Source organism: Lolium perenne, chromosome 7 (assembly GCF_019359855.2).
Source record: "Lolium perenne isolate Kyuss_39 chromosome 7, Kyuss_2.0, whole genome shotgun sequence".
In the NCBI taxonomy this organism is placed as follows: Eukaryota; Viridiplantae; Streptophyta; class Magnoliopsida; order Poales; family Poaceae; genus Lolium; species Lolium perenne.
The window spans coordinates 207,843,806-207,869,140 of NC_067250.2; the positions used below are offsets into that span (position 1 = coordinate 207,843,806).

At 44.2% G+C, this 25,335-nt stretch overlaps 1 protein-coding gene across 1 annotated transcript; it reads right to left on the bottom strand.

The window, feature by feature from the left end:
• Nucleotides 1–21: 21 nt before the first annotated feature.
• Nucleotides 22–5,855, bottom strand: LOC127314375 (lysine histidine transporter 2). The gene is made up of 7 exons (XM_051344835.2): nucleotides 5,684–5,855; nucleotides 1,944–2,098; nucleotides 1,074–1,854; nucleotides 876–981; nucleotides 679–770; nucleotides 504–572; nucleotides 22–398 (listed from the first exon to the last, which is right to left on the bottom strand). The coding sequence occupies exons 1-7, from the start codon at nucleotides 5,729–5,731 to the stop codon at nucleotides 300–302; spliced, it is 1,350 nt and encodes a 449-aa protein (XP_051200795.1). The 5' UTR covers nucleotides 5,732–5,855; the 3' UTR covers nucleotides 22–299.
• Nucleotides 5,856–25,335: the final 19,480 nt, after the last annotated feature.

Here is a 25,335-nt window from a genome sequence, read left to right on the forward strand (position 1 = left end):
CCACTACAACAAACCGTGAAATGCATGGAAAAGAACTGTCCGTTCTGTCCTCTGGGCACAACAAAAGCGAAGCCATGTTACCCATCCTACAACACAGAAAACAAACCCACGTACACCACATATATTACATATGCTTAACCCCAAACAGAACCTTTTTTTTGTTACTACTGTGTTCTTCCTTCTATTTTCCATGCAGGACAAAAGAAAGTCCATAGTAGATCAACGCTGCAACAGGTTAATTTGTTCCAAGCATCACGAATCTAGATGTGACAATACGTGATGGTGATAATAATGTCGATCTATGAGTAGAAGGTGTAGTTCTTGGCGTTCAAGACGATTTGCCTGAGCGCTCCGATGGGCGCCAGAACCATGAGACACACCCCAAGGATGATGCAGACCTGAACATCATCAGGGAGAATACAAAGCGAGTTAGAACAAAATCAAGATAAATAACTTTTGTGCTATATATTACGTAAGAACGAGGAAGAGCGTATTTTAATTACCCAGTTACAACACCATGAGAGACTGAATCTCTTGGGCTTGTAGATGGCTAGCCACATGATGCACGGAAGCTGCAGGGCACGAACAAGATGTTGCTTCTAGTCAGAACTCTGAATTCTTACAGTTGCTATGTAGTTACTGCTGGAACTGAAGAAGGGTAATCCAAGAATTGCTTACAAAGTAGGTCGTTGGTGCAAAAGCAAAGCCGCCAAAGAACCCGAGTAGCCCGCCGAAGAAGGGGAATGTGATGCCGATGAACATCGTGAAGGCTGCAACAGAGTATTTGCATCTCATCATCAGTATGCAATCTAAAGTGTAAGGCATCATTTTTGGATGTCAACAAACATAAAATTGAACAAGAGAAAGGGCATTACCAACATAGGTTGACCGGGCAATCAAGCGGAGCGTGAGGCCAGGCGGGAACTTCAGTTTCTTCACCAGCACCGTCTCAATCATGTCGAACACCGGCATCGCGTAAATCTATGGAAATAAAATCGTAATAGAATGTTAGAACAATTTATGAAGATGACTAGTGTGATGATGTATGAGTGATTGTTGTGTTTGTAAAGTACCTGGTAGCTTCCGATGACATGGATGACGACCATCATGTTGGCCATGGCGATGAGCCACTTGGGCTTGTTGAGGGTGACGAGGATATTGTCGTCTACACTATTACCGAATGCCCAGTAGCCGATGAGCGCGACGGGGAAGTAGCAGAGGGCGACGACGATGTAGGCGACAATGACACCCTTCCACATGGGCTTCTTGGACGGCTTCTCCGGTGTGGACGGGATGGTGGCCTGGATCTCGAGCACCACGTTGTGCCCTGCGTATGCGAACGCCACATCGCCAAGCGCGGCGAAGAAGTCGAACACCTTCCCCGGCGTCGTGGAGGCCCTGACGCTGTAGTCCACGTTGGCCACCCTGCCCTTGTCCACGGACGCTCCCCACGCGATGGTGGAGTAGGACAGCGACATGACGGCGGCGGCCAGGGAGATGCCGGAGATAGAGTTGAGGTTTGGTAGCTGGGAGAGGACAAAGTGGACAGAGGCGAAGATCATGATGAAGAAGGTGAGCTTGATGTCCTTGCACTTGCCGTCGCAGATCACGTCATGAAACTTCTTGAGCGACCTCCCGCCTGTGACCATGTACACGATATTGACGCCCACCTCGACGACGAGCTGCTGTGGCACGACGATCCAGAGGCCGAGCTTCTCCCCGAAGGCGTGCTGCCCGAGCTCGTGGTACCGGTCGAACCGCCTCCCGGGCTCACACTCGTGCATCTCCACCATCTGCCACAGCGTGTACAGCGTGACCACCCATGAGATCACCAGCACAGCGATGCCTGGGCCCCTGCAGACATACAAGAAACAGAGATCAGTTGCCGTGCAGAGTTAAACATTGATCCAGAGGTGGTGATCCTCCAATGGAGGATGACGTACCAGCCGAGCTCGGACATGGCGTAGGGGAGGCTGAGCACACCGGCTCCGACCATGGCGGTGACATTGTGGAAGGCAGAGTACCACCACTTGGCGTTCCTCGACGACGTGACCGGTAGCCAGTCGTCGATCTTCTTCTGCTCCGCAGTCCTCTCATCCTGCAAAATCGGGTTTTCGCTGTCAGCCATCAATTTCAATGTACAGAACAAAGGCTAGCTATAAGGTCAATCACAAAAGGAGGTCTATACAAGTATACAACCATATAGTTCTGCCTTTTCTAATGTGTTGTACCCTGGCTGCATTTCCTCGGAGTTCATCTTAGATTCTTAGTGAGTAGCGAAGAAAAACGCAAGGATAACTGATGGGCAAAAATTTTATTCTAAAAAAAATGAAAGGGAGGATGGCGTTGAAACTTTGAAGGAAGATTTGACACATCAACGGTCGGCTTAACTCATGGAAGAAGGCGATTCCGTTTCTACTCGGCAGTTGACTTGTCACATGGCCAAATTGACAAATTCAAAGATCATGGGACCATGCTTAATTGTGACGGCCACCTCATGCCCAAGATAAATTTGTTTATCCAGCATGTTCATCTGACAACGTGCAACATATTATTTTTTCAAAACAAATCACGGCCAGGCTGTGATTACAAAGCTGTGTTTGAATGTTCCACAAGATTCGGCTGAGAGCGCCAAGTGGCTGCAGCTTACAAGTAGTAGTGCTAGTTGTTCTATGTTGGTAATATCTTTCTCCTGTCCTGACTCAATCTTCAGCATATTGCCGTTGATGAAGACAGTGACAAAGCTAATTCGCTGGATTATATGGCTAATTAACTTGGCTTGGCACTGCGTGGCAGCAGCTGGCCGGATACCAACGGCTATACCAATGTTGAATAAAAAGAATATGTTAAACTGTCATCACAATATTACTACCTCCATTCCAAATCTGAAGGTTTATATTTTTTTAAAGTCTACGCAGGTAAAGTTTGATCAAATTTTTAGAAAAATCTATCAACAAATATGGTATTTTGTAGATTTCATATGAAAATATATTTCACTACCTACAAATGATATTGATTTTGTATTTTGCATGTTAACGATTTTTTGGTAAAAACTTAGTCAAACTTGACTTAGTTTGACTTGCTAAAAATAGTATAAGTCTTAACCTTTGGGATGAAAATAGTAGTTGCATACTGTACTAACGAGAAGAATATCTTTTACAGAGTAAATGTTTCTTTTAAATAGGAGGCATTAAAGACCGTGCCAATCCTGAATTTAAGTACCATAAATATGTAAATAGGTTCATAATGAAGGGAGTTTGTGAAGAAAATATTGTATGGAGTGGGATGAGAAAAAACCATTTCTCTTGCATGGTGGGGGTTTGTTCCGAAATCTTATGAGAATCATACTGTCGATCAAGAAATTATAGATGAATCCGCACATACGTTACTCCTACCATTTGAAATAAATTTCGTAACTTTATCTAGATAAGAATATATCTATAACTAAAATGGGACTTGGGCGGTCGAGGGCGGCCAGGCCAGATCTGGGCCGGGCGGGCCGGCTCGGGGCGCGGTTGGCCGTGGCAGCGCGGTGGTTGGCCGACGCGGGGCCCCTGCGGTGTGGCGTCGGGAGGCCGAGATGGTGGCGCAGGTGGTGGTTGGCGGCGCGGCGGCCGGCGCCATGGGCGGGCCCCGATCTGGGTCTGCTAGGGCCGTGCGGGCCACGGGCGCGGTGGCGGCGTGGTGCTGGCCTGGCCCCTGGGCCGGGAGGGCTTCGCGGCGGCGGCCTTGGGTTGGCCACGATGTTGCTGCAAGAGGACTGCTTTGGCGGCGAGGTTGCTGCGGGACGTCCGCGGCGGGTCTGCTTGGCATCGCGGTGAGCCGTGGATGCAGGCCAGGGGCGGTGGCGCTCGATGGTGGTGGTGTGCCTAGAGGAGGAGCTGGGTGAGGAGCGCGACGGGACGGCGGCCCCGGAATCCTCGGCGGTGCGGCGGCTGCGGTGGCCGCGTGGGCGGCGCGGCGGCCGGATCTTGGAGCTCTTGTCTGCGGCTTCGGCGTTCGTCTTCGAGCTCGGCGTTGGTGTTGGTCGGCGTCCCCTCTATGTGGCGTTCCGGCGGTGCCCGCGGTGCTCTTCGACGGTGCTCCGTTGGCTACAGGCGCGTTGCTCTGGGGGTCGCGATATGGCGGATGCAGGTGGTGGTCTGTGCCGGTCCTTGTTGGGCGGGTGCGAGTTTTTGAGACTCTTGCTGGGCGAAAGCTTTGTCTTGGCGGCCGGCCAGGACCGACGACGGTGACGCCCGTGGGCGCCACATCCTTTTTGAAGGCGTCGTCGAAGTGGGTGTCTCATGATCTCCGCCCGGGCTCTCCGGGGGAAACCCTAGATTCCTCGCGGGATCGGGCGTGGGCGGTTGTGTCGCTTTGCCTCTTGGGGCCTCGCTTTGGATGTCCACCGGACAGAGGGGCTTGTGCAGTGTTTTGGTGGTTCGGTGGAGGCAGGTTCGTCTTCGGCCAGGCGGGGCGCGGCCTTGGGGCCGGCGTGGTAGTTGGAGCGGTGGCTCCGGTCTTTCGCCTCCGCCTGTTGCGTTGAGGTGTGGTGTCGACCTGGTTGGTCGTCGACCCGTGTGGAGCGCAGCCTCGGGGCTGGTGTGTGGTGTCGTGTTGTACGGTTTTTCGGCCAGTTTTCCTCATAAACTGGCCAACTCTTTTCTCCTATATCAATGAAAGGCAAAACTTTTGCCCCGTTCAAAAAAAAAAAATGTGTCTCGACTCTAGATAAGACAAAACTGCTACATTTATTTATTTTAAAATGGAGGTGGTAGCTGTCACGTTCTTTGAGCAAAAACTTCATGTTGGCAATTAACAGGTGTGGGGAGTTGATGTTCTATCAACTGACATACGAATTTTGGCGAATTTAAAAATTGCGAGATATTTCTGGTCCTGGCCGCAAAAGCGAAATATGGGACTAGCAAGTACGTACACTGAAAGTACAGAGATCGTTCATACCTCATAGTCAAGACCAGGTGTGTGGACCATGCGACGGAGACAACAAGAGACTTTTGCATGTATTCATTTGACTATTATGTGATATATCTGAATTGTGGAACGAAAATAACGCCTACTAGTGGTTGCTGTAAAAATCAGTGGAGAGGGGTGATAGGTACTGTAAGCCAGATCCAGTTACAGCGCAAGAACAGAGTAGGGGAAAACCCCCGATCTTTTCGAGCGAGACCAAGAGCGGTGGAGTCGGACAACTAAAGCGAAGCACCCCAAATCACACAAACTCTATGACGACCACGATGCTAGTTGATGGATATACTTTTAACTTTTCAGAATATATTTCAGATATAAGGAGAAGATGAACTGGTGGTAGGGGTGCGTTTCTTTTTCACGTGAAGAAGATGAACTCGTAGAGTTCGGGAGTAACTCCCGAAGGAGGAGGGGCCGGGAATCTCTGGTTTGATGGCTAGTTGGTTGGTTGGCTGGCGGCGGCCGGCGTCCCCACTAACAGCAAAGCTAGACTCGCTAGATGGCGTGAGATGGATGGATCGATCGAACAGGATTCTCCATGGAAATCTAGCCAAAAGGCGACTTTTTGCCCCACCTTTTAGCTCGAGTTTGTCCATGTCATAGTCGGCTTATGAAGCTCCCTCTCCCTCTCCGAAATTTTACCAACTCTCTTCTTTCCGATGAAAAATTGCAGATGTATCCTAGAACATATGGGAAGAGATTGCACATGGTGTACCTTGGCCGGCGACGCCGTGTAGTTCTGATCGTCCGCCTGCGTCCCCATGGCCGGCCGGCAGAGCTTGGTTTCAGCAGGCAATGGGGAGAGAAGAGGCAGGGGATGGCCGGATGGGTGAGGTGAGAGGAAGGGGGATGGAGAGAGAAAGAATGGTACTGAGGCGTTGGACTCTTCGTCTACTTTATAGAGAGAGAGAGAGCGGAGGGAATGGAGGCGAGTCGGCCATCGCGGCGTGCCGGTGAACGCGCGAGCGCAGATCAAGCGGGTTGACGGTTGACTCAAGCGCGGGAGCCAACTGTCCCAAGGATCCTCTGCGCCGCTGCCCCACCTGCGGGATCCCGTGTGTCTCCGCTCCTTCTCCACGGTCTCTCCATCGGAAACAGAACACAGTGGCCCCTTGGCAGCTAAAGTGCAGTGAATTAAGAAGGGGGGAAACTACAATCAAGATGGAACATGAAAACCGAGGGAGAAACGGCTTTGGAAAATATGTGAACTTGTAACAGCTACTCTGCCTGGAACATGAAGGCTGTCGGCAACGATTCCAACTTGCAGCGAGATGCAATCCTAGCCACCCTCTCCCTCCTCCCCCCCACCCCCAGCCTCCCCCTCCCTCATTCCTCCTCCTGGGCTGCCTCCCTCCCCTCTCCTTCCTCCCGGGTTGCCCGCGTGGCGGTGGCTCTAGAGGGCAAGAACCCCAGCACAAGTCATTTCTCCTGTGCCTCCCCTAGCCGCTGCAACCGCCAGCGCTGATGGTGGCAGCGGCGCCCGGTCGCTAAAGATGGTGGGTTAGGAGGCGCATCGGCTGGATCCTCTCTGCACGGACGTGAAGCTCAGGTGGGTGCGCAGTGGTGCCGCTCTTGGCGAAGGGCGCGCGTGATGAGCTAGCAACGGGATGCGGTGGCATGGACCACAGATACGCGGCGATCGCCGGCGACTGGCCTAGAGGGCCCAATCTAGGAAGCCCACTTGCTCGATCTGTGTCGCGCGGGCCGCGCCTACTGCGCGTGCCTCGCCGCTTCAGGAGGTGATGGTTGGTTGTGCGGCGACGGGGCACCGTGTTGCTCATATGTCACTGGTGCGCCTAGCGTTTTCTACTGTGGTGCAGGTTTTAAACCTTCTTCATTGTTGTTGGGCAGCGGATGGTGGCATGGAGGCATGTTCGTCCGCATTGAGGAATAAAGTTGGCGGTCCTAGGGTTCCTCTCGTGTGAAGATGAAGATCTATTGGATGCTTGTCCTCCTTGATATGGCTGACGTGTCGAGTTTCAGAAGGATCCGCTGGCAAACTTCCTTGGGCTACTCATGCATGGAGATTGCTGGATCGGATGGGATTCGGTCGTGCATTGTCATATTTTTTCCGACCGCTTAGTTTCGGGAGGGAGCGACGCGAAGCTCTTCTATCTGATGCCATCATGGAACATGTCTTTTTGGTTCCATGGTGAAGTGAGTGGTGGATAATGCCATGGAAGCCGAGTCTTGAAGACTAGTTCTGCTGTTTCGAGGCTTTGCATCGATGGTGAACTTGCTTGGTGTTCCGGGCTTCATAGCATCGACATGCGAGTGGGGGGGGGGGGGGGGGGGGGGGGGGGGGCGTTAGCACACGAGAAGTTCACCAAGGATGTGTGGCGGTGCGGCGATCGCCGGTGACTAGCCTAGAGGGCCCGATCTAGGCAGCGCGCTTGCTCTGGGTCGTGCGGTCCGTGCCTGCTGCACGTGCCACGTTGGCTCTGGATGTGATGGTTAGTTGTGCGGCAATAGTGGGCACCTTGTTGCTCATATGTCGCTGGTGAGCTTGTCGTTTCCTGCTTTGGTGGAGTTTCTAAACCTCCTTCATCTTTCCTAGGCAGCAGATGGCAGCGTGGGGGGCATGTTCGTCCGCATCGAAGAATAAAGGTGGTGGTCCTAGGGTTCCTCTCATGTAAGATGAAGATCTACTAGATGTGTGTCCTATTTGACCTGGCAGAAGTGTCTGATTTCGGAATGCTCCGCCAGCGAACAAACTTGGCTACTCATGCCTGGAGATTGCTGGATTAGATAGAATTCTGTCGTGCATCTGTACTATCTTTAGGTCATGACATTGTAATTAGATCATCTTAACATCCTACTCAAGCTACTCCATTCGTTCAGAGTGTAGAAACATGTAAATCTCGATAAATATGTAAATATTTATTTTAAAACGGAGGAAGTATTCAACTACACTATCTAATATGTAGTCAACATCTGCCATTTGGACTACATGTGCACATAGAGACGTGTAGCCAGCGGGGGACTTCACAGCTGTAGGCATGTACACAAAATTAACAAAATGGTGGAGTCGTTGAATGGGACGTGCGAAACTGCCAATGAAATGCATGGCCGGCTTCTTCAACTGATTTATTCCTTTTTTGTAGGGACAACTGATTTTCCCTCTTACAAACCAATTGTACTACTAGTTCCCCAAAGAATGAGATTCGGACGGTGTGGACACTTGGCTAAACGATCAATGACGAACACATTGTCTATCCTTGTTGTCTCCAACGGATAAATAATCGAAAAATATGCTGGGATGCCATTGTGAATTGCTAAGATGATCCAATATGTGTATGACGCCACGATTGCAAGAATAAAGCTGCCATGGGGGTGATAGGGATGCGTTCATCCCGGCTATTTTGTCGGTTGGAATCAGGCTTAATGAGTCCGGTAGAAGAGACGATTACCGCTCGGTAATTTAATCGGAAACTTCTCTGTGGCAATGTTTTTATGAGAGCGTACCTAGGACGTCCTACCATTATTTAACAAAAGGAATGTCGCTCTCCGTTCCTTGCCATACATTGTGCCTCTAGTCTAGCGAAACGAATGTCGTTTTCGATCGATCCCTACTCTTCTCTTATGTCTCCGGTAGTCTCTACAACTGGCTACCCTTTTCTTGTTGATGACTTCTATGATCGAAGGCGACGTATCAGAAGCCGCGTGAGCTTGCGTGAGTGATGTGCTGGGATCTCTGGTCAGGAGAATAGTTATACAGATTTTTATCCATATGGTAGAGATTTTTATCCATATGGTAGAGACTGGAGAGAGGGATCTCTTGCTAGTCCTAGTAGAAAAAATTGTGATGCTTCAATAGGGAAAAAAACTCTACTAAAAAAGAGTAGCAAAGCAGTAGGAGAGTCCCTGTCTGAGGGCACCAAGATATATCTAGACACATTTTAATTGTAGATACATTCATTTTAGGGGATATTCACTTTGGCTCATAGGAGCATTTGCTCCCACTATGTGAATCCACATTTTGAAGTGTCAAAAAATTCTAAAGTAAAAAATTTCATGTATATCTACACATTTTATGTTCGTGCACAAGTTTTCAAAAGAAACTAAAAAAATTTGTGGCTCCTGTAAAAAAGACAAATTTTGATGCTATAACACGACTACGTACATGACATTTTTTTGTCTTTTTTGTTCACGCCACATAAAATGTTGTTTCTCCATGAAAACTTGTGCACTAACAAGAATGTCACGATGTACCCCAAAAATTTATGTCAGAATTTTTTGACACTTTTAAAATTATTTTTTAATTATTTTGTACAATGGGAGCATTTGCTCCTATGAGCCAAAACGTCACCTCCTCATTTTAGTTGGAAGTTATATGGATCGGAGGAAGCACTATGTTTATAAAAAAATACATATATTTCTTGGAAAAAACTCAACATCTCGTAAATTCTACTCTCTCCATGCAGAAATATAAGATGTTTTAGCCATTTCATTAGTTTACTCGCTTTTGTTTGTATCTAGTCTACTTTTAGTGTGTAGTTTCACGTTTGTTCATTTATATCTAGTCTAATTTAAAAATATCTAAAAAACATTATATTAATACACGGAGGGAGTATTAACAAAAATATGAACGTTGGTAATACCCCTGTTTTACAGCCTTGTTTCCCACCAATAATCTGGTCAACTCTCTTCTGCTTGATTAATGAAAATGATGAGTCTTTTGCCTCATTCTAAAAACATTCAGAATACCAAATTAGCTTCAATAGATCCACCATGGAGTATATTTTATAGTGTATGTATCCACTATTATAGAAATTTATATTCTCTATTTTGAAAATATAAGCATATTACCATGTGGTATAATCCAGAATAACAAAAGATATAGCATGATTATAAAAAATATAGTTAAACTAGTCATGCAAACTAACAGAATTGATAAACATGATAAACTAATCACATCGACTCCAACCACTAGAACTAGAAACGCTTGCAAGGACAGATAAAAGACATAGTCAAATATGGTGCAGCTTGAGCAGCGGCAGCAGCTTCTTCGTGATTTTGTTGTCATCCATGTTAAGGTTCTGGAGGTGGGCCAAATCATGTGGTGTATTGACTAGGGTTCACGTGAGCATCCAGATTCAACACATCCCACACTCCGGAACACTGGAAACGGATGATAACGCATTTGTTAATGACTCACATAAATAATGCAGAACTAATTCCCCGATTAGAACAAATATAAACAACACCCATGGGTATGAGCTCGGCTCAGTTCAATCCCTCAACCCAAGGCGGGCGGCGGAGGAGTAGTGCGCGAGAGCTTCTTCTCTTGACAACATAGTGGTAGTAGAAAAGTTTACCTTATAAACCACTCCACTCTCTTCCAACTAGCAATGTGGAACTTTAGTCCCATCTAGTGCAGTCATGCATGAATGGGCCAATAACAATTTCAGAATTTGTATTGGCTCTGGACCTAAGGCCCAACATGAAATTTCAACGTTTTCTATGAAATTGGTTAAACTTGACTATTCACTTAAAGTTGTACATCTCATTTTTTAGAACGGAGGTAGTAGTGTCTATTGTGTCTATATGTTCTCATCTATGCTTCCAACCATATGTATATTTTGTGCACAACTCATATATACTAGGATGCTCGCTCTTATGACATCTGCCTAGATGACACTAATTCATACGTATTTGGATACAGTTGTCCATAGAGTGCCTCAGAAAATATAGTCCATAAAATCAGAAAAAGGATGGGACATGGAACAAGAGTCTAATCGCATTGATCTTGATCCATGTTAGTTGCTTAAATCTTAAGTAGTAATACTATGTTACCTATTGTTTGTCCTAAAAATATAAATTAGTGGAGACTATGAAAGAGCAGAAATGACCCTGTCTATGGTACGTTGTGCGATGTGAATTATATAGCACACAATAAATCTCACACACTAGCATCTATCACCTTTTTTGCTTGAGCTACATCCATGCAAAAGGCAAGAAGCTACAGAAAGTGAGATTCCTAGTGGGGCATTGTCATCCTCGTCTATGGTGGGCCTCACTTAGATTCATGCACACTCAACAACCGGAGAGGAAAAGGTGTAGAATCTTTCTTGCATTTTGCAAGGCCTCCCAAACACTTCGGAAGAAAAAGAGAAATAGGATTCAGGAGGATATATTGGTTGGATTCTTAGGCTCTATAGCCTTTTCGGCTACACGTCACACATACATCATGCACTCATCATGAGACATATGCTTAATTAGCACGTAGCATGTGTACACAAACGGGGTTTAGAATTCCATCTGCTGATGAGGTGTTATACGACTTTTAAAAAGTAACCTTACTTATTGGCTGAATATTTGGCCAATAACATGCTTTATCCAAGTCAATAATGTAGAACTAATTTATATGTTGTGTACAAGTCGTCACTTTACGATGTTCTAATTGTTGGATGCCTTGTATTACTTTTTTTTCTTTGTTGTGGGATTTCTTGCCATTCCATGTGCCAATAGATATGTACAAGTGCTCCAAAAATAGAAAATAATATAAGTAATAATACGTTAATTTTAATGCTCCGTTAACCGTATCACATGTAGCATCATTGCTAACAAAGTTGAAGCCAGGTATGAATAGCTGTTTGACAACTCATAAAACCGGCTAGATATCTATCATACAAGCTAGCAACTACATGTGATTGATCGAACTGGGATTAAAATTAACCAGCTTCCACACACACAAAAAATGAATGAATTAATTAACTGGCCAAAGTACCAAACTGATCTATCTAGATTATCAGGAAGATTCTCTGCTTATTTATACATTGGAGTGACAGAAAAACGTTTATGTTTATTTGAATCGGCTTGCAGGTCATGAGATGATGGAGACGAGCTAGAAAATAGAGCCGAATTCTTCGGAAAATCCTTACGAATGGTGTGGGAAATAGCAGGCGTTCAAGCTGTTCATTATGTGGGCCAGCCTCATCGTCAACTCCGACAGCTTGCTCAATGCATGCATCATGCATCAATCATGCATGCTGGCATAATCAGCGAACTAACATAAATCCAAAATGTTTTTCCAGTTGGGTAAGATATAACATGCATGCGTTCTCCCAGGGATGGGAAGGGATTATTAGTGCAACTACATATATATACCTGAAAGACTTGGGGTATTACCCACACACAAAAATAACTTGGCGTATGTGAATATACGCAAACCTGTTTAAATACAAGGGAACAAAAAGCGCAGTGAACAATATGTCAGTTGTTAGCGAAAATAAAAATGCACTACCACTAAATTAATTAAGGCACATGGTAGAAAAATATTTGCCTGCGATTGCAGCGGGCACGAATTAGCACATGACCATCACAATAAAAAGATCAACACCCTTTGTTGGGGCTATGAAGTTACGTTGTGATCGACTCATCCAGCGGTTTGAGTATTTTAAATTTTGGCGCTCGACGGATATCATTGTGTGAGATTCCCAAAAGATAACCCTAGTGAAGAAAATGATTTTCAGAACATTACTGGTTTGCTGAATATTCGGAAAATAACATGCTTTATTCATGTCAATAATGTGTAACTAATTTATATGTTGTGTACAAGTCGTCAAATTTTAAATGTCCTAATTATTGTGTGCCTCGCACTTGTATATGTTCAGTTCCTCGCACGAAAATAGAAAAGATAGATATCAGTACGCCAATTTTTATATATGCACCACAACCAAATGACACATATCAGCTAACAGAGTTGACCCCAGGTATAAACTAATAGTTGTTTGACACCCCATAAAACCTGCCAGATTTTTATCACAGGAGCTAGCGAGATTAGCACATGTGATGACCGATCACCAATTGGGTATTACCTAACAGGCGAAATAACCAAACTGATTCCTCTATATTATCATGTACATTAATTGGAGTGACAGCTAAAATGTTTATGTTTATTGGATCAGCTAGCAGGTGGTGAGATGATGGAGACAAGCTAGAACATAGAGCGCCGAATTCTTCGGAAATTCAGTATGAATGGTGTGGCAACTGGCAGGTGTTCAAGCTTTTCCTAATGTAATGCCAGCCTCGTCTTCAACTCCAATACTACTCCATTGCACGATGGAGTAATCAAGAGGAAATTGCACAAATCACTCACTTTTGATGTCTCTGTTGCACAAACTACTCACTCTTCATGTCTTTTGCAGAAAACACTAACTTTACGTGTAGTTGATCACTTCTGCTCCGGTGCTCTTCCCCTGGAAAAATTCTGGACGCGTCAAACACAACAACGGTGGAGATTTTCTCATACATGTTTGTAAGTGGGGACACGATCATAATTTTCGTGTAGGTCCACCGTCCGTACAGCCATGTACATGCCCATATGGCCTACGTTGTGTTATACCTCGTCTTTGTATGTATCTATGGTCACGTACGTGTGCCGAAATATAAATGTGCTATAAAGATCTTGCTCACATGACCTCTTTCTTTTCTTACGTGACGTACACATCCGTATCAATACAGACGGGTATACATAGGCTGGATATGGATTTCGGCGGACCAACACATGAAAAAAAAAGACAACTATGACCATTCATCTTCTTTTAGGGGGGAGCACTGGAGCAGCCCTCGTAGTTGATTACGCAGAAGTCCAAATCTGAGATTAGGCTAGTTAACAGAAAATCTGCGGATGGATCCATGGCCACTGATGATGTGGCACCCAAGTATCATAAACTAGCTTTTTCAATAATTTTTAGAAGTTTAAAAAATTCAAATAAATGAAACAAAATAAATGGAGCAGTATGATGGCTGGAGGCGGTGATAAGTTCAAGATGGCAAGTACTTAATGGCTTTAAATTATGTCAAACTTTTCGATATTACTTATGTCATATTGTTTCAAATACTATAATTTTTCAGAACTTTTTGAAAAGTTTGAACCCAAGTTTTAGCCATATCTTACAAAAAGTGATAAATTTTAAAGTATTTTAAACTTTTCTAGATTTGTTAGTCTATATTGTTCCATTTATTGGAAATTTCATAATTTTTAAAGTTTTAAAAAAGAATAGTTGATGACACGTGGATGCCACATCATCACTCACTATGGGCCCTGGGTGTCAGATTTGCGGTTAACAAGTCTAATCCTTGATTTGGACCTCTGTGCAACCAACTACATGTAAAATTGGTGTTTTCTGCAAAAGAAGTGAAAAGTGAGTGATTTGTGCAACATAGACAACAATAGTGAGTGGTTTCAGCAATTTCCTCGGTAATCAATCATGCATGCATTCACAATCAGCTGGAGTAATTAATTAACTACTCCATTCATACCGGTTTATAGGGCAATTAGTATTTTGAGAAACATGTTTGACTACAAATTTAGTCAACAAAATATAATATATATGCCACAAAAATTAAACTATTGAAAACTTCTTTGAAATATGAATCCAGTGATATAATTTTTGTAGCATATTTTTTTTTGTTGACCAAATTTGTTGTTAAATTTCTTTCTCGGAATGCCTAATTGCCTATAAACTGGTATGGACGGAGTAGTATGGATTAGAAATATTTTTCTAGTTTGGCTTGCGTGACATGCATATGTTTCCACAGGTTGGCCAGGGTTATCTACCCGTTAAAGAAAAGCTACAGTATATCTGAAAGACTTTGCGTGTTCCGGGCACACACAAAAAGGTGAACTTGGCGTGTGTGAAACTGTGAATATTCACAAACCGGTCCAAATAGAAGAGAACAAAACGTATGGATCAGTTTGTTAACAAAACATATATAGAGTGTAGAACCCCGAAAGTCAAGCAAATGACGCAAAAAATAATCGTCCGCATGGACACACCGCTCGTTCACAATATCATCGACATAATAGGATCAAACAGTTCAACATCCTCTGACGGGGTGGTGAAAAGTTGCGACGTTCGATCTCATCCACCGGATCGAGTAGCGGTAAATTTGTTGCTCAGCCTGTAATCAATACGACTTGGTCAGATTCTCAAAATATCTTCAGCTTCAAACGTAAACAGAGGCGTACACCCAGCAGGAGAAGTCGCTCTCTCTGACAGCTGAGCAGAGCTGGGGTTTACTTGACTTTGATATAGGACAACCTCCGAGCACACATTTGCTGACTCATGATGGAGATCTGACCAAACCAGCACGCGGTTTCCCCCTCGTGCGCTCACTTCACTGTCAATTCCATGAATTTAGTACATGTGAAAAATAAGAGTAAATTTTAGTTTTTACCCCTACTTTGAAAATGTTGACACTAATTAGAAATTTTTCATCCTAATTATCCCACTTAGTAAAAGTTATGCCAATTTTTACCATAGAGTGTGCAACTACTTCTCTCATAGACATGCTCATGTATTCTACCATGAAGAACATGTCGTGTCTTCCACTCCTGATCTGGTGATCAAGCAAAAGCCAATAATTCATTTTTATTTATTCAAACTGCACCTAGCACACCCGCACATAGAGTTGTTTAATGCCCTCATAGACTGATAGGACATATGTGCGATGGTTCGATCACTGGATCAGGCATGCATGTGTACGGATTCCAGATGCAACGTAGCAGCTTTGCGAACACAACCTACATTGTCATCGTCACGTGAAGATTATGCCATCGCGCATCTTGTCTTCTTACGGGTAGAATAGCAGTGGATGCTCTTCGCAATCAGTAGTTTGATGGCATAGAGGTACAGAAATCAAAAGAGGTAAAAATTGGTACAACTTTTGCTAAATGGGGTAATTAGGATGAAAAAAAATCTAAATGAGGTAATTAGTGTCAAAATTTAAAAGTACGGGTAAAAACTGGAATTTAATTACTCGAAAAATAAAAAAGTTGCCTGAATTTTAGTTCCAAGCTGAGCTCATCGTAGCTCAAACTAGCACGCCACTTGAAATAAAACTGAAATCATGACATGGTAAAACTGAAATCCCTGAGTTTGTTAATTCTATCAGCATAGTTTCAGTATTGAAACCGGTTTAATCGTACACACGCCCATGGGATGTCGTGTGTGTGCAGCACCGGAGCAATGCATAGTTTGCAAGCCATGGCATCCGTCGGTGTGATGGCTACGGTCGAGTTGACGATTTGACCCAATTGCGTACGTCCAAGGAAGACTCTACGGGTCCCAGCATGTACGTACACGCACCGTGCTGACTAAATAAGTACCAGTTGGAGATGGCCTTATCCGATCGACTCACGCGTCGAGAAATTGAGCCGGAAACTGCATGCACCCGTTGCTGCGAGACACCCGGCAAGAGAAAGTAATTTGAGGTGTTTGTTTGGTGTGCGAAATTTCAGGCGAATTGCAGAGGAAAGCGAGGTTACGCGTGAGTCAACTACTCCAGTAGTACGTAGATGTTTGGTGTGTACAGTACGTATGCAGGAGCGATATTGCACAGGATGCAATTGCAAAACAAAACAAAACAGCAGCTGCCTTGTGCGTCTTCTTCTAGCAGGGGTTGTTGATACGTACGGTACTTTCTCAAATCCCTTTTATTTGATTTGGATTTTGTATAAAGTTATACTAGTAATACATATCGATGCGTTTTGTTTTGACCCGATTATAAGCGCCGCTAACTATGTGTCATTAGCTTATGCATGCATGCATGCATGCGGCGAACCCGTTAGCACGTACGGCAGACCACTACTTCATTCGATGCGTGGCCGGTACTGTTAATCTATCTATCTATCTATTATATATTAAAAGTACAATACGGAGGTCTAAAATAGAGACACCATATTAATCCACATCATCGTAAATATTATTAACTGTTAGATCTACAATTTACGGTTAGGATTTAGCGAAAAATTACGTAATTTTTTTGTTCACCTGGACTTCTCTCGTGTCAAAGAAAAAGTTAGAAACCCGTGTAGACTCGCTATCTAACAAACGCGCGTGCATCTGGCGGGAGATATCCAAGGAAAAAAATACAGGTACATCAACCACACTAATATAAAGAGTTGCACGATAAAGAACAGAAACGTGTAGACTGGCCCACCAGGTGAATCCATACATGCGCGTGCATCCGGCCGGCCGGAAATATTGCAAGAGATAAAACATGTACACTGACGGCAGTACATGTACGGTAGAAATATAGCAATTAGTCTAATCGATAAACTTTGTTGTTATATACTTGCCTACCAGCATAAATATTTTCATGCAATTTTTTACCGATATCGTTGTTGTGTCAACAAAATCCTATTTCAGATTTTTTGAAGACTATTTCAAAAAACAATAACGGTGGATTAAAATTGGCCTACGTACATAATAATAATTTAGAAATAACGATGTGAGTACAACATTCTGTAAAGAGAAATAGGCAAAACATCTAACTGTCCATTGGACAAAAAAATTAAAATAATATATTACACCGGCTAGACTTTTATAACTTTGTTGAAAAGAATTATTCGATCTTTGATCGGTTAAATCTACTTATGGCTATCACATGCAATTTTAGCACCGTTCGCACATTTCGATGACCTAGCCTTAGCACATTGTAGTGCGACTGCCGCTATGAGAACATGAGGCGAACAACTATCCATCATTATTCCGCCCGCTTCCATGATCAAACCGCCACCGATAGAAAATCAACCCGGCATCGACTCATATGTATTCATCCCGACGTCTGGGAAAATGAGCCAAACAAAGAATACCACATGAGTCAGGACTGTTCCATCGTGTCAAACAAGTGTGCTTTGACCTCCGATCCAGCGGTAGAAAGTTCATTGTTTTCTATCCAATATGCTAATTGTAAGGCATTATTCCCATTGACTCCGTTACCAAGGAGATTGAAAGGTGATGGCTTGATTAAGCTATTGGCTGGAGAAACACTAATCATAGTAGTGAGGAGGCAAAGCAATCAGCACTTTGATAGGGTTACATTGAAAACTATTTTCACCTTGCATCCAAAGTTGGTGTCTTCACACATTACATAGTTATAAGGATCTCAAGTTCGGAACATCTAGGAAACATAAATTATAGCGAGAAAATTAAGGTACATGTGTGTCTGGCCCGGTACATTTGAAGACATGAAATTTGTGAGTATAGGGAATATAATTTTTTCACTTAATATTAAGATACATGTTTCAAATAAATACACTCTGATGATTTAGTTTCCAAGCTTAGGTATTTGGAGCATGGATGCAATAAAAATATATACTAATTTCATCAATTTTCCATGAAAGTCATGTTTTTTCTGATCGGGATGTAAGAAGAAAAAACTTTTAATGCATATCAATACAAATCTTGATTCCAAGATTTGGAAATTTAGCCCCTCGAAGTAATGATAGGAAGACCTTCACGTTGAGTAATGTATCTCAGTTAGTTATATGCCTCAGTGGTTTGTCTGATCATACTTTAATTTTTGTTTGCATTGGCTTCCTCTTCTTGTATTTTGGTTATATCTTTTATGCATATTTAATTTCTGAAACTTCGCTGAATATTTAATTAAGAAGTCCTCGATTTCTTTCGTCATGAGTACGAAATAATTTGATTGAATATTGAATATAGCTATAGATACATATACACTCTGATTTCTATTATGTTCCAAAATACATCCCCACAAAGTGTGACACCGAGTGTCAAAAAAAAAGTGTGACGCCGAACATATCTACTGTTAATTATAGAAATTATGCATTAGATCCATCACGCAAAAAATATTTTACAAAAATTCATACTTACTTTCATATGCATAGTTGCAACTGTTCAAAATCTAAACGTCATCTACTTTTGAATGTGCGAAGTACTTTAATTAATAATTGTGGCATTGAAAATATCAAAGTAACGATGGCAAGATCATGAGGTCACTTCCCCTCTACTATGACATTCAGAGTATCAAAACAATAATAAATAAAAATTCAATATAATGATATTTTTTTTGAGCATTCGATATCGTTAGATTTTTGTTCAAATGTTTGGTAATTTTATTGTTTATTTCTTAGTAATATAAATATATATTCATATACATAATTGTAAACAGCTAATCTTTGAAATAGCTCTATGTCGGATATGGTGTGTATTTTGTAATGTCGAAGGTAATAGAAGGGGAAAATCAATATCTATTATATACTAAAAGCAGAATACGGAACTAAAATAGAGACACCATGTTAATCCACATCATTTAAATTATTTTAATAGTTAGATCTAAAATTTATGGCTAGGATTTAACGAAGTATTAATAGTTACGTACCTGAAAAGCAGTTCAATTTATTCAGCCTGACACGATCAATTGTGAAAGGAAAGTGCCATATTGGATAAACGCGATTGGTCAAAAGTGGTGCACCAGGAGGTACACACAAAAAACTGTCTCACGCGCGTGTAGTTCAAAAAAAATATAGAGATAGAGTCCCTCTCACCTACGTATTGGCTTTTTATGGTGGGCTGCAGTTTATTGTTATTAGAAAAATAATATATCATGTCTGTGTTGTTTAAAGGAACAAAGAGACAATATATATTTATATTACACGTGAAGGCAAAGATATGCATGCACATTGTACTCCAATTTTTGAATCTACGTGTATTATGTGCGTATAAAAGAATATAAGGTCACAATTTACGTGCATGTCATCAGTATCGAATTTGTCGATCACATATGTGAATTTTCTGCCAATTTTTTTCACTATATACATAATCAATTATAGATATGTACATTTGAATATATTCTAAATATTATACTAATAAAAGTAAAGCATGTTTAGCGGCTAATTTTTTATTTTAACGGCTGAGATTAAAAAATATAATAAATGGTATGTACAACAATAAATATACACATGAATACCTAACACGTAAGTATAAAATAAAATTTTAGCCATGTAAAACAAAGATTGAAATAAATATGACCGAAACGTGCAAGAAAAAAATTGACCGGAGTACACCCGTATTTCATGGGCCGTGGGCGTGCAAAGGAAAGATTGGAAGAAATAGGATGAAAACATGTACCAGAAATCTGATTGGGGTGCAGTATTTCATGGGACATGCAAAGCAAATCCGATTTACAGTTTGAAGGAAAAAAAAGTACTGATCCTATTGTTTGTGTTCAAGCCATAGTAGCGTCTCAAGATAAAACTCATATTTTAAGTAAAAATGCGAAACTTATCTCCAAAAGAACCTAGCCGTGACCTTTAAAAAAGGAAACAACATGTTCCCTAGCTAGAACTAGAACAAAAACATGGTGTGTCGATCAAATGGTTATGGTAGACTAAGAATCGCAGAAAAAAATTCTTGCCAATGTGAAAGAGAATAAGAGAAAAACATAGTACGTAGGATAAATCATTTAATTAAGTTTCCAAAGATACAAATGATATATTTGCATGTAAGAAAACCCGATACAAGATATAAGTGACAATAAGGTAAAAAGAGTAGTCTCTTCGATAACACGGAGATATGATTTTAATCATATGAGTACGTAGAAAAAAAATCCTCCAAAATATGCAATTTACGCTATTTTAGATTTTCCAAGCATAGTGGTCGGCATAAAATGAACAATTTGTGGCGAGTGTACATGAAAATGGACACTTCTAAAATTTCTAATCAAGAAAAGTCGGTGACTACAATATTTCGTAAGGGAAAAATATGGAAATAAAATTGAGAATAGAAGAAAAGTATAAAAAAGCTTGATCGGACAGACCAAGGATTTAGTAAGTAGTTTAGAAAGTATTTTAGGGAAGATGTGATAAGGCGTGAATCATTCAGTTAAGGAATAATATATTTTGGAGGAATAAAAATCCCGATAGAAAACACTCCGTCAAGCTTCATTGGAGTCATCAAATTCCTGAAACCTTTATTTTATTCATAAAATTTCACTATAAATCTTACAGTTGAGTCAATTTTTTTCTAAATGGCGTATATTCCTACCATGTACACATTCAAAACAAAAACTTAAACACATACTCTCTTTAAATTTAGGATTATCTTTTAAGATTTTCAGTTTGATTTACATAAGTAGACGTGGTAATTCATGTTAATATTTAGTGTTGGATATGTACATTTCACAATTAGTATTGAAATGGTTGGTGCGGTGTTGTAGTAATTATTCCCCAATTAAAGATGGTTAAATTAAGTTTTTCCTGTTTTTTATTGACCATGAATTTGTCATCACTAGAGCCATATTAAAGCTAATAGAACATATAGCTCTCCACAATTTCCAAACCATATTTTTTTTACAAAAGAGGCTAAGAGAAAATTATAGTTTTATAAGATAATTAATTAATATTACTTCCTTCTATCTAAAATAAAGTTCATGGTTTCAGTTGGATCGGATAGAGTAGTTTTTTTCTTTAAGTTAAATATTATGCCCTCGCATTTGCGAGGGCCGCTCTGCTAGTTTAGAAATAAATAATGATATCATCATATTAAAGATGACTCCCTCGCATTTGCGAGGGACACTTTCTTCTTTGGATGCTTAGCAGATCTTGACATCTTCATGTACGTAGTAGTACTGTACATGGAGATGCTGAGATGTGGATATATGATGGATGCCTCTTTATTCGTGTGCCGGGGGATCGGACGGCCAGACGCCCAGACTAATCTTTTTTTGCTGCGACGTAAAATGGGTCAAACTGAAAGATGTAAAATCGAACTCAAGTTGGATGACGCCGGTGACATTTCTCTTGGCAAGGAATAAAACCTACGCAGGCTGAGTGATGTCGTCGTCAGCGTAGACTTGGGCGATGCCATGTTATCCAATTGAAAAGCACGGACGCCGGTCCAGTCAGGAAATCGGCGCAGGAGACGACTTATCTAAAGATTTCACCGCTTTTCCGCCGCTTTTGCAGTATATTTTCCGAGTCGTAGATCGTGTCATGTATCCGTATATTTGTTTGTTTGTTTGGGAGAGGTATCAATAATCTCTCGTGTGAAACCATGCTTTCTACGAGTACTGTAAATTGGAATCATCTCACGAGAGCTTTTGCTTTTGGACCGAAAAGAAACTCTGACGAAGAACTGCTAACAATTAACAAGACCTACCTCCGTACGGCCGTACCGGAGATGTGATTTATCAGCTCGTAAGCAGCCCGTCGTTATCAGAGCAAGACAAGAAAATGGTAGCCGACTACGTAAGGAGGAAATCTGAGGCACGATCCTCACCATCGCGGCTATCGGACACGAGCAAAACAACAACGGTTTGGTACGTGACCGGTCACATGTATGTAAGCATGAGTTGCGGTGGATACACGCGACGATGACCGACTGAATGTGGTACAGAGCCAAGAACAGCACGCGTGAACGGAATTGCTGGATAGTCACCGAGAGGGGCGGGAGATCGTGACAGATTAAAGATCCGTTGACTTTGACTGTGAGAGCTCCTTGAGGATATCCAGCAGCGGCAGTGACGACTAAGAGCATCTCCATTTGTTTGCTCTCCCCACGCCGAAATCCGGGGAAATTTACGTTCGGATTGGACGTAAATTTGGCGTGGGGAGGAGTAGTTTCCCAGCCGCGATCTCAGGCGAAGACCGCGATCTAAATTTGAAAAACGGAAACTTGACAAACTACGGCATAAAACGGTCGAATTTAGACTAAATTTAATGATATTTACTATATTACGGGCGAAGTTCGTACATAGAGACCGAATTCGACTATATTTCAAATTCGGCTAGGGGAATACAACTGTAAATATAAAAACACGGCGCTCTACATGCCGAAATGGCGGTAGAACACCGTGTAGTCGCCGCCATCGTCGTCGGAGCCGTCGTCGTCGAACTGTGGTGGCGCCGAAGCCGCCTGGCTGCTGCCTTGGCCGGCGTCTCCCCACCGGCCGCTGGTGCCAGGCGGGGACGTCGATGGCTTGTACAGGTCGTCGTCGGAGGCTTCGAGGTCGATGACGGGGACGACGGCGCTGGATGGAGGAGTCGCAGGCCGCCGGTAGCGAGCGACGTCCTGGAGGAGCCTCGCCTGCCGCTCCGCCTCCTCCTTCTCCCACTGCTCCCTCGACCAGGCGCAGGCCTGGTCGAGCGGCATGGCGTTCTCGGCGGGGACGAGGTCCTGGAGGGACCTCGCGATGACGACCTCGAGGATGGCGGCGTCCTCGGCGCTTTCGGCCTCCTCCACCTTCACCTTCGCCGGTTTGCGCTTCCGCTCGCCGGAGGTGTCATGGTCGCGCTTGGGGCGGCACCGTCCTTGTGCCGTCGATGGCTCGCGGATGACGATGCCGCCGCCGCCGCGCGTGCGGTGGCTCGGCGGGGAATCCGGCTCCTTTTTCACCGGCGCCAAGGATGGCGCCGACCTGGAGATCGACCTCGCCGCCGAACCGGACGACGAGGAACTGGCAGCCATGCGCCGTGGCTGCCAGCTGTTTCCCCGTTGGCGGCTGGTCGATGCCCTCGATGGAGGGGGCATCGTGAGCCTCGGCGAGTTGCCGCCCTCGATGTGCTCGAGGACGTTGTGGAGCTTCCTATTCGGCGCGCTCCACCAACGCCGGCGACCCGCGGCGTTGTTGCGCGGAGGCGGAGGTGGCGGGCCGTCGTAGGACGCCAGTTCGCGCTCCCACCGCCGGAGAAAGAAAGAGTTCCACCGAGTGTAGTTCTCGGGGTGGTGGCGCGAGTCGGCGCGTTCTTCCTCCGTCATCGCCATCCGCGCCTCCTCGATGGCGACGTCGAGGGCATGGCCCTGGGGCGGCGGCGGGATTGGCACGCCACCAGCGCTTAGCCGCCACCCGCCGCCGGGGGGCCTCATGTTCGGCGGGCAGGGGTACCCCGCCTGGTGGAGGAGGTGCCCCTCCCACGCGTGGAGCGATCGGCGGGGGAAGCTGTTGTTCGCTGCGCCGTCGTCGTCGTAGAACACCATCGGTGGAGGGTGAGTGGAGGGAGAATGGAGGAAGAGTGGAGCAGGGGCGTCGCGGCGAGCGGAGCGGCTTATATAGGCGCGGCGGGCGCCGGCGATTAATGCCGCGTGGAAGACGATGCGTGCGCGGAAGACGATGCGACGACATTAACTCGCCGCGTGGAAGCTACGTGGCCGGCGAATGCTGAACGGCGGCAGGCTTTTACAGCGCGCGGAAGACGATGCGATGAGGACGACGATCGGTGTCTCTCGCCGACAAGTTGGGGCCACTAGACGCGCGGGAAGTTTCCTCGACGTTTCGCGCGCTTTTGTTTCGTCTGGACTCCCCGAGCGCTCCCCGGGGGGCGGGGATGGCGTGGGATCGCCGGATGAATTTGGGCCCAAATCCGGACGAAATCGAGGAACCGGGGGCGCGACTGGGCCGAATTTCGCCGTCCGGATGACAAAACGCAGTCCTGGGGGCCTCGTCGGGGAGACGAGTGGAGATGCTCTAACCACGGAGAGGTCACAACATCAGAAACCTTGCCCGGAAATTTCACCGCTCTAAAAAAAAGCTCCTTGTCTCCTCTTCAAGCTTGACACTAAAAAGATATTTGATTCGGTTTCGTGGGATTACCTCATGAACCTCCACGTCAAGAGTGCTTCTCAATAGGATGGCTTTGTGACCTGGTTAAACATGGTAGAGGCCTTCGAGAAGGCGACCTGTTGTCCCCTCTCTTCTTTGTCTTGGCTATTGATCCGGTCAACCGTATTCTTGCGAAGGCTACCGAGTAAGAAATATTACACCCTCTTCATGGTAGAACAATGGCGGGCACCTCCCTTTATGCCGATGATGTCGCCATCTTTGTGTCCCCGATCAAAGAGGATATCTCTTGCCTTCCTTCCATCCTAGGCACCTTTGGTGATGCGACCGGGTCGTGTGCCAACTCTCAAAGAATGCCTTGTTGCCCCGATTGAAAGTTCATGTAGCCCCCATGTGTGGTTTTGGTAATTAATGACAATCCCTATGGACTAATGTTTGCATTGAGTTATATTTGTAGGAGTTGTCCATAGGCAATTCTTGAACCATATGTTGGCTTCAAGGTTGCAATAAGAAGAAATTGATGAAGGATATCAAGTGTCAAGTATGTCTTGAAGATGAAGATGAAGTGAGCCCTCAAGTTACTTCAAGACATCAACAGAAATGAAGTGCAAGTTCAAGATGAGCCAACTCGAAGAGATCATAAGCTTGAAGCTTGCCATGAAGAAATGAAGTGCAAGATCAAGATGATCCATCTCGAAGAGATCCTTTGCTTGACTCTTGCCATCCATATGGTGATCATGGATATGTGAAGAAGCGCCGAAGAAGAAGCTCTCCCATGGTGGATTATGGGGGAGCAATCCACAAGACTTCGTCAAGCAAGCACAATCAAGAAAGGCGTTCCATCTTGTTGCAGTCAAGACCATCATCATCAAGCTCAAGTGGAATGCGCAAGGTTAAGGTTTGCTCTTGATAGGGTTTCTTTCTCACCGGTCTCATGGTGTAGTTGGAGACCGGTTTATAGTTTAGTTGCCGTACTATCAAGAGGGCTCTCGAGTGAGTAACTCGATCGTATCGTTCGGAGAGAGCTCAAACCTTTGCACCCTTGCATCATCT

What these genes read in the sequence shown, in the direction of transcription:
- LOC127314375 (XM_051344835.2), bottom strand. Translation starts at nt 5,731, where the DNA reads ATGGGGACGCAGGCGGACGATCAGAACTACACGGCGTCGCCGGCCAAG. An exon ending in ACACGGCGTCGCCGGCCAAG is followed by an intron (nt 2,099 to 5,683) that starts GTACACCATGTG and finishes CCGATTTTGCAG; the next exon opens with GATGAGAGGACTGCGGAGCA. An exon ending in GCCATGTCCGAGCTCGGCTG is followed by an intron (nt 1,855 to 1,943) that starts GTACGTCATCCT and finishes GTATGTCTGCAG; the next exon opens with GGGCCCAGGCATCGCTGTGC.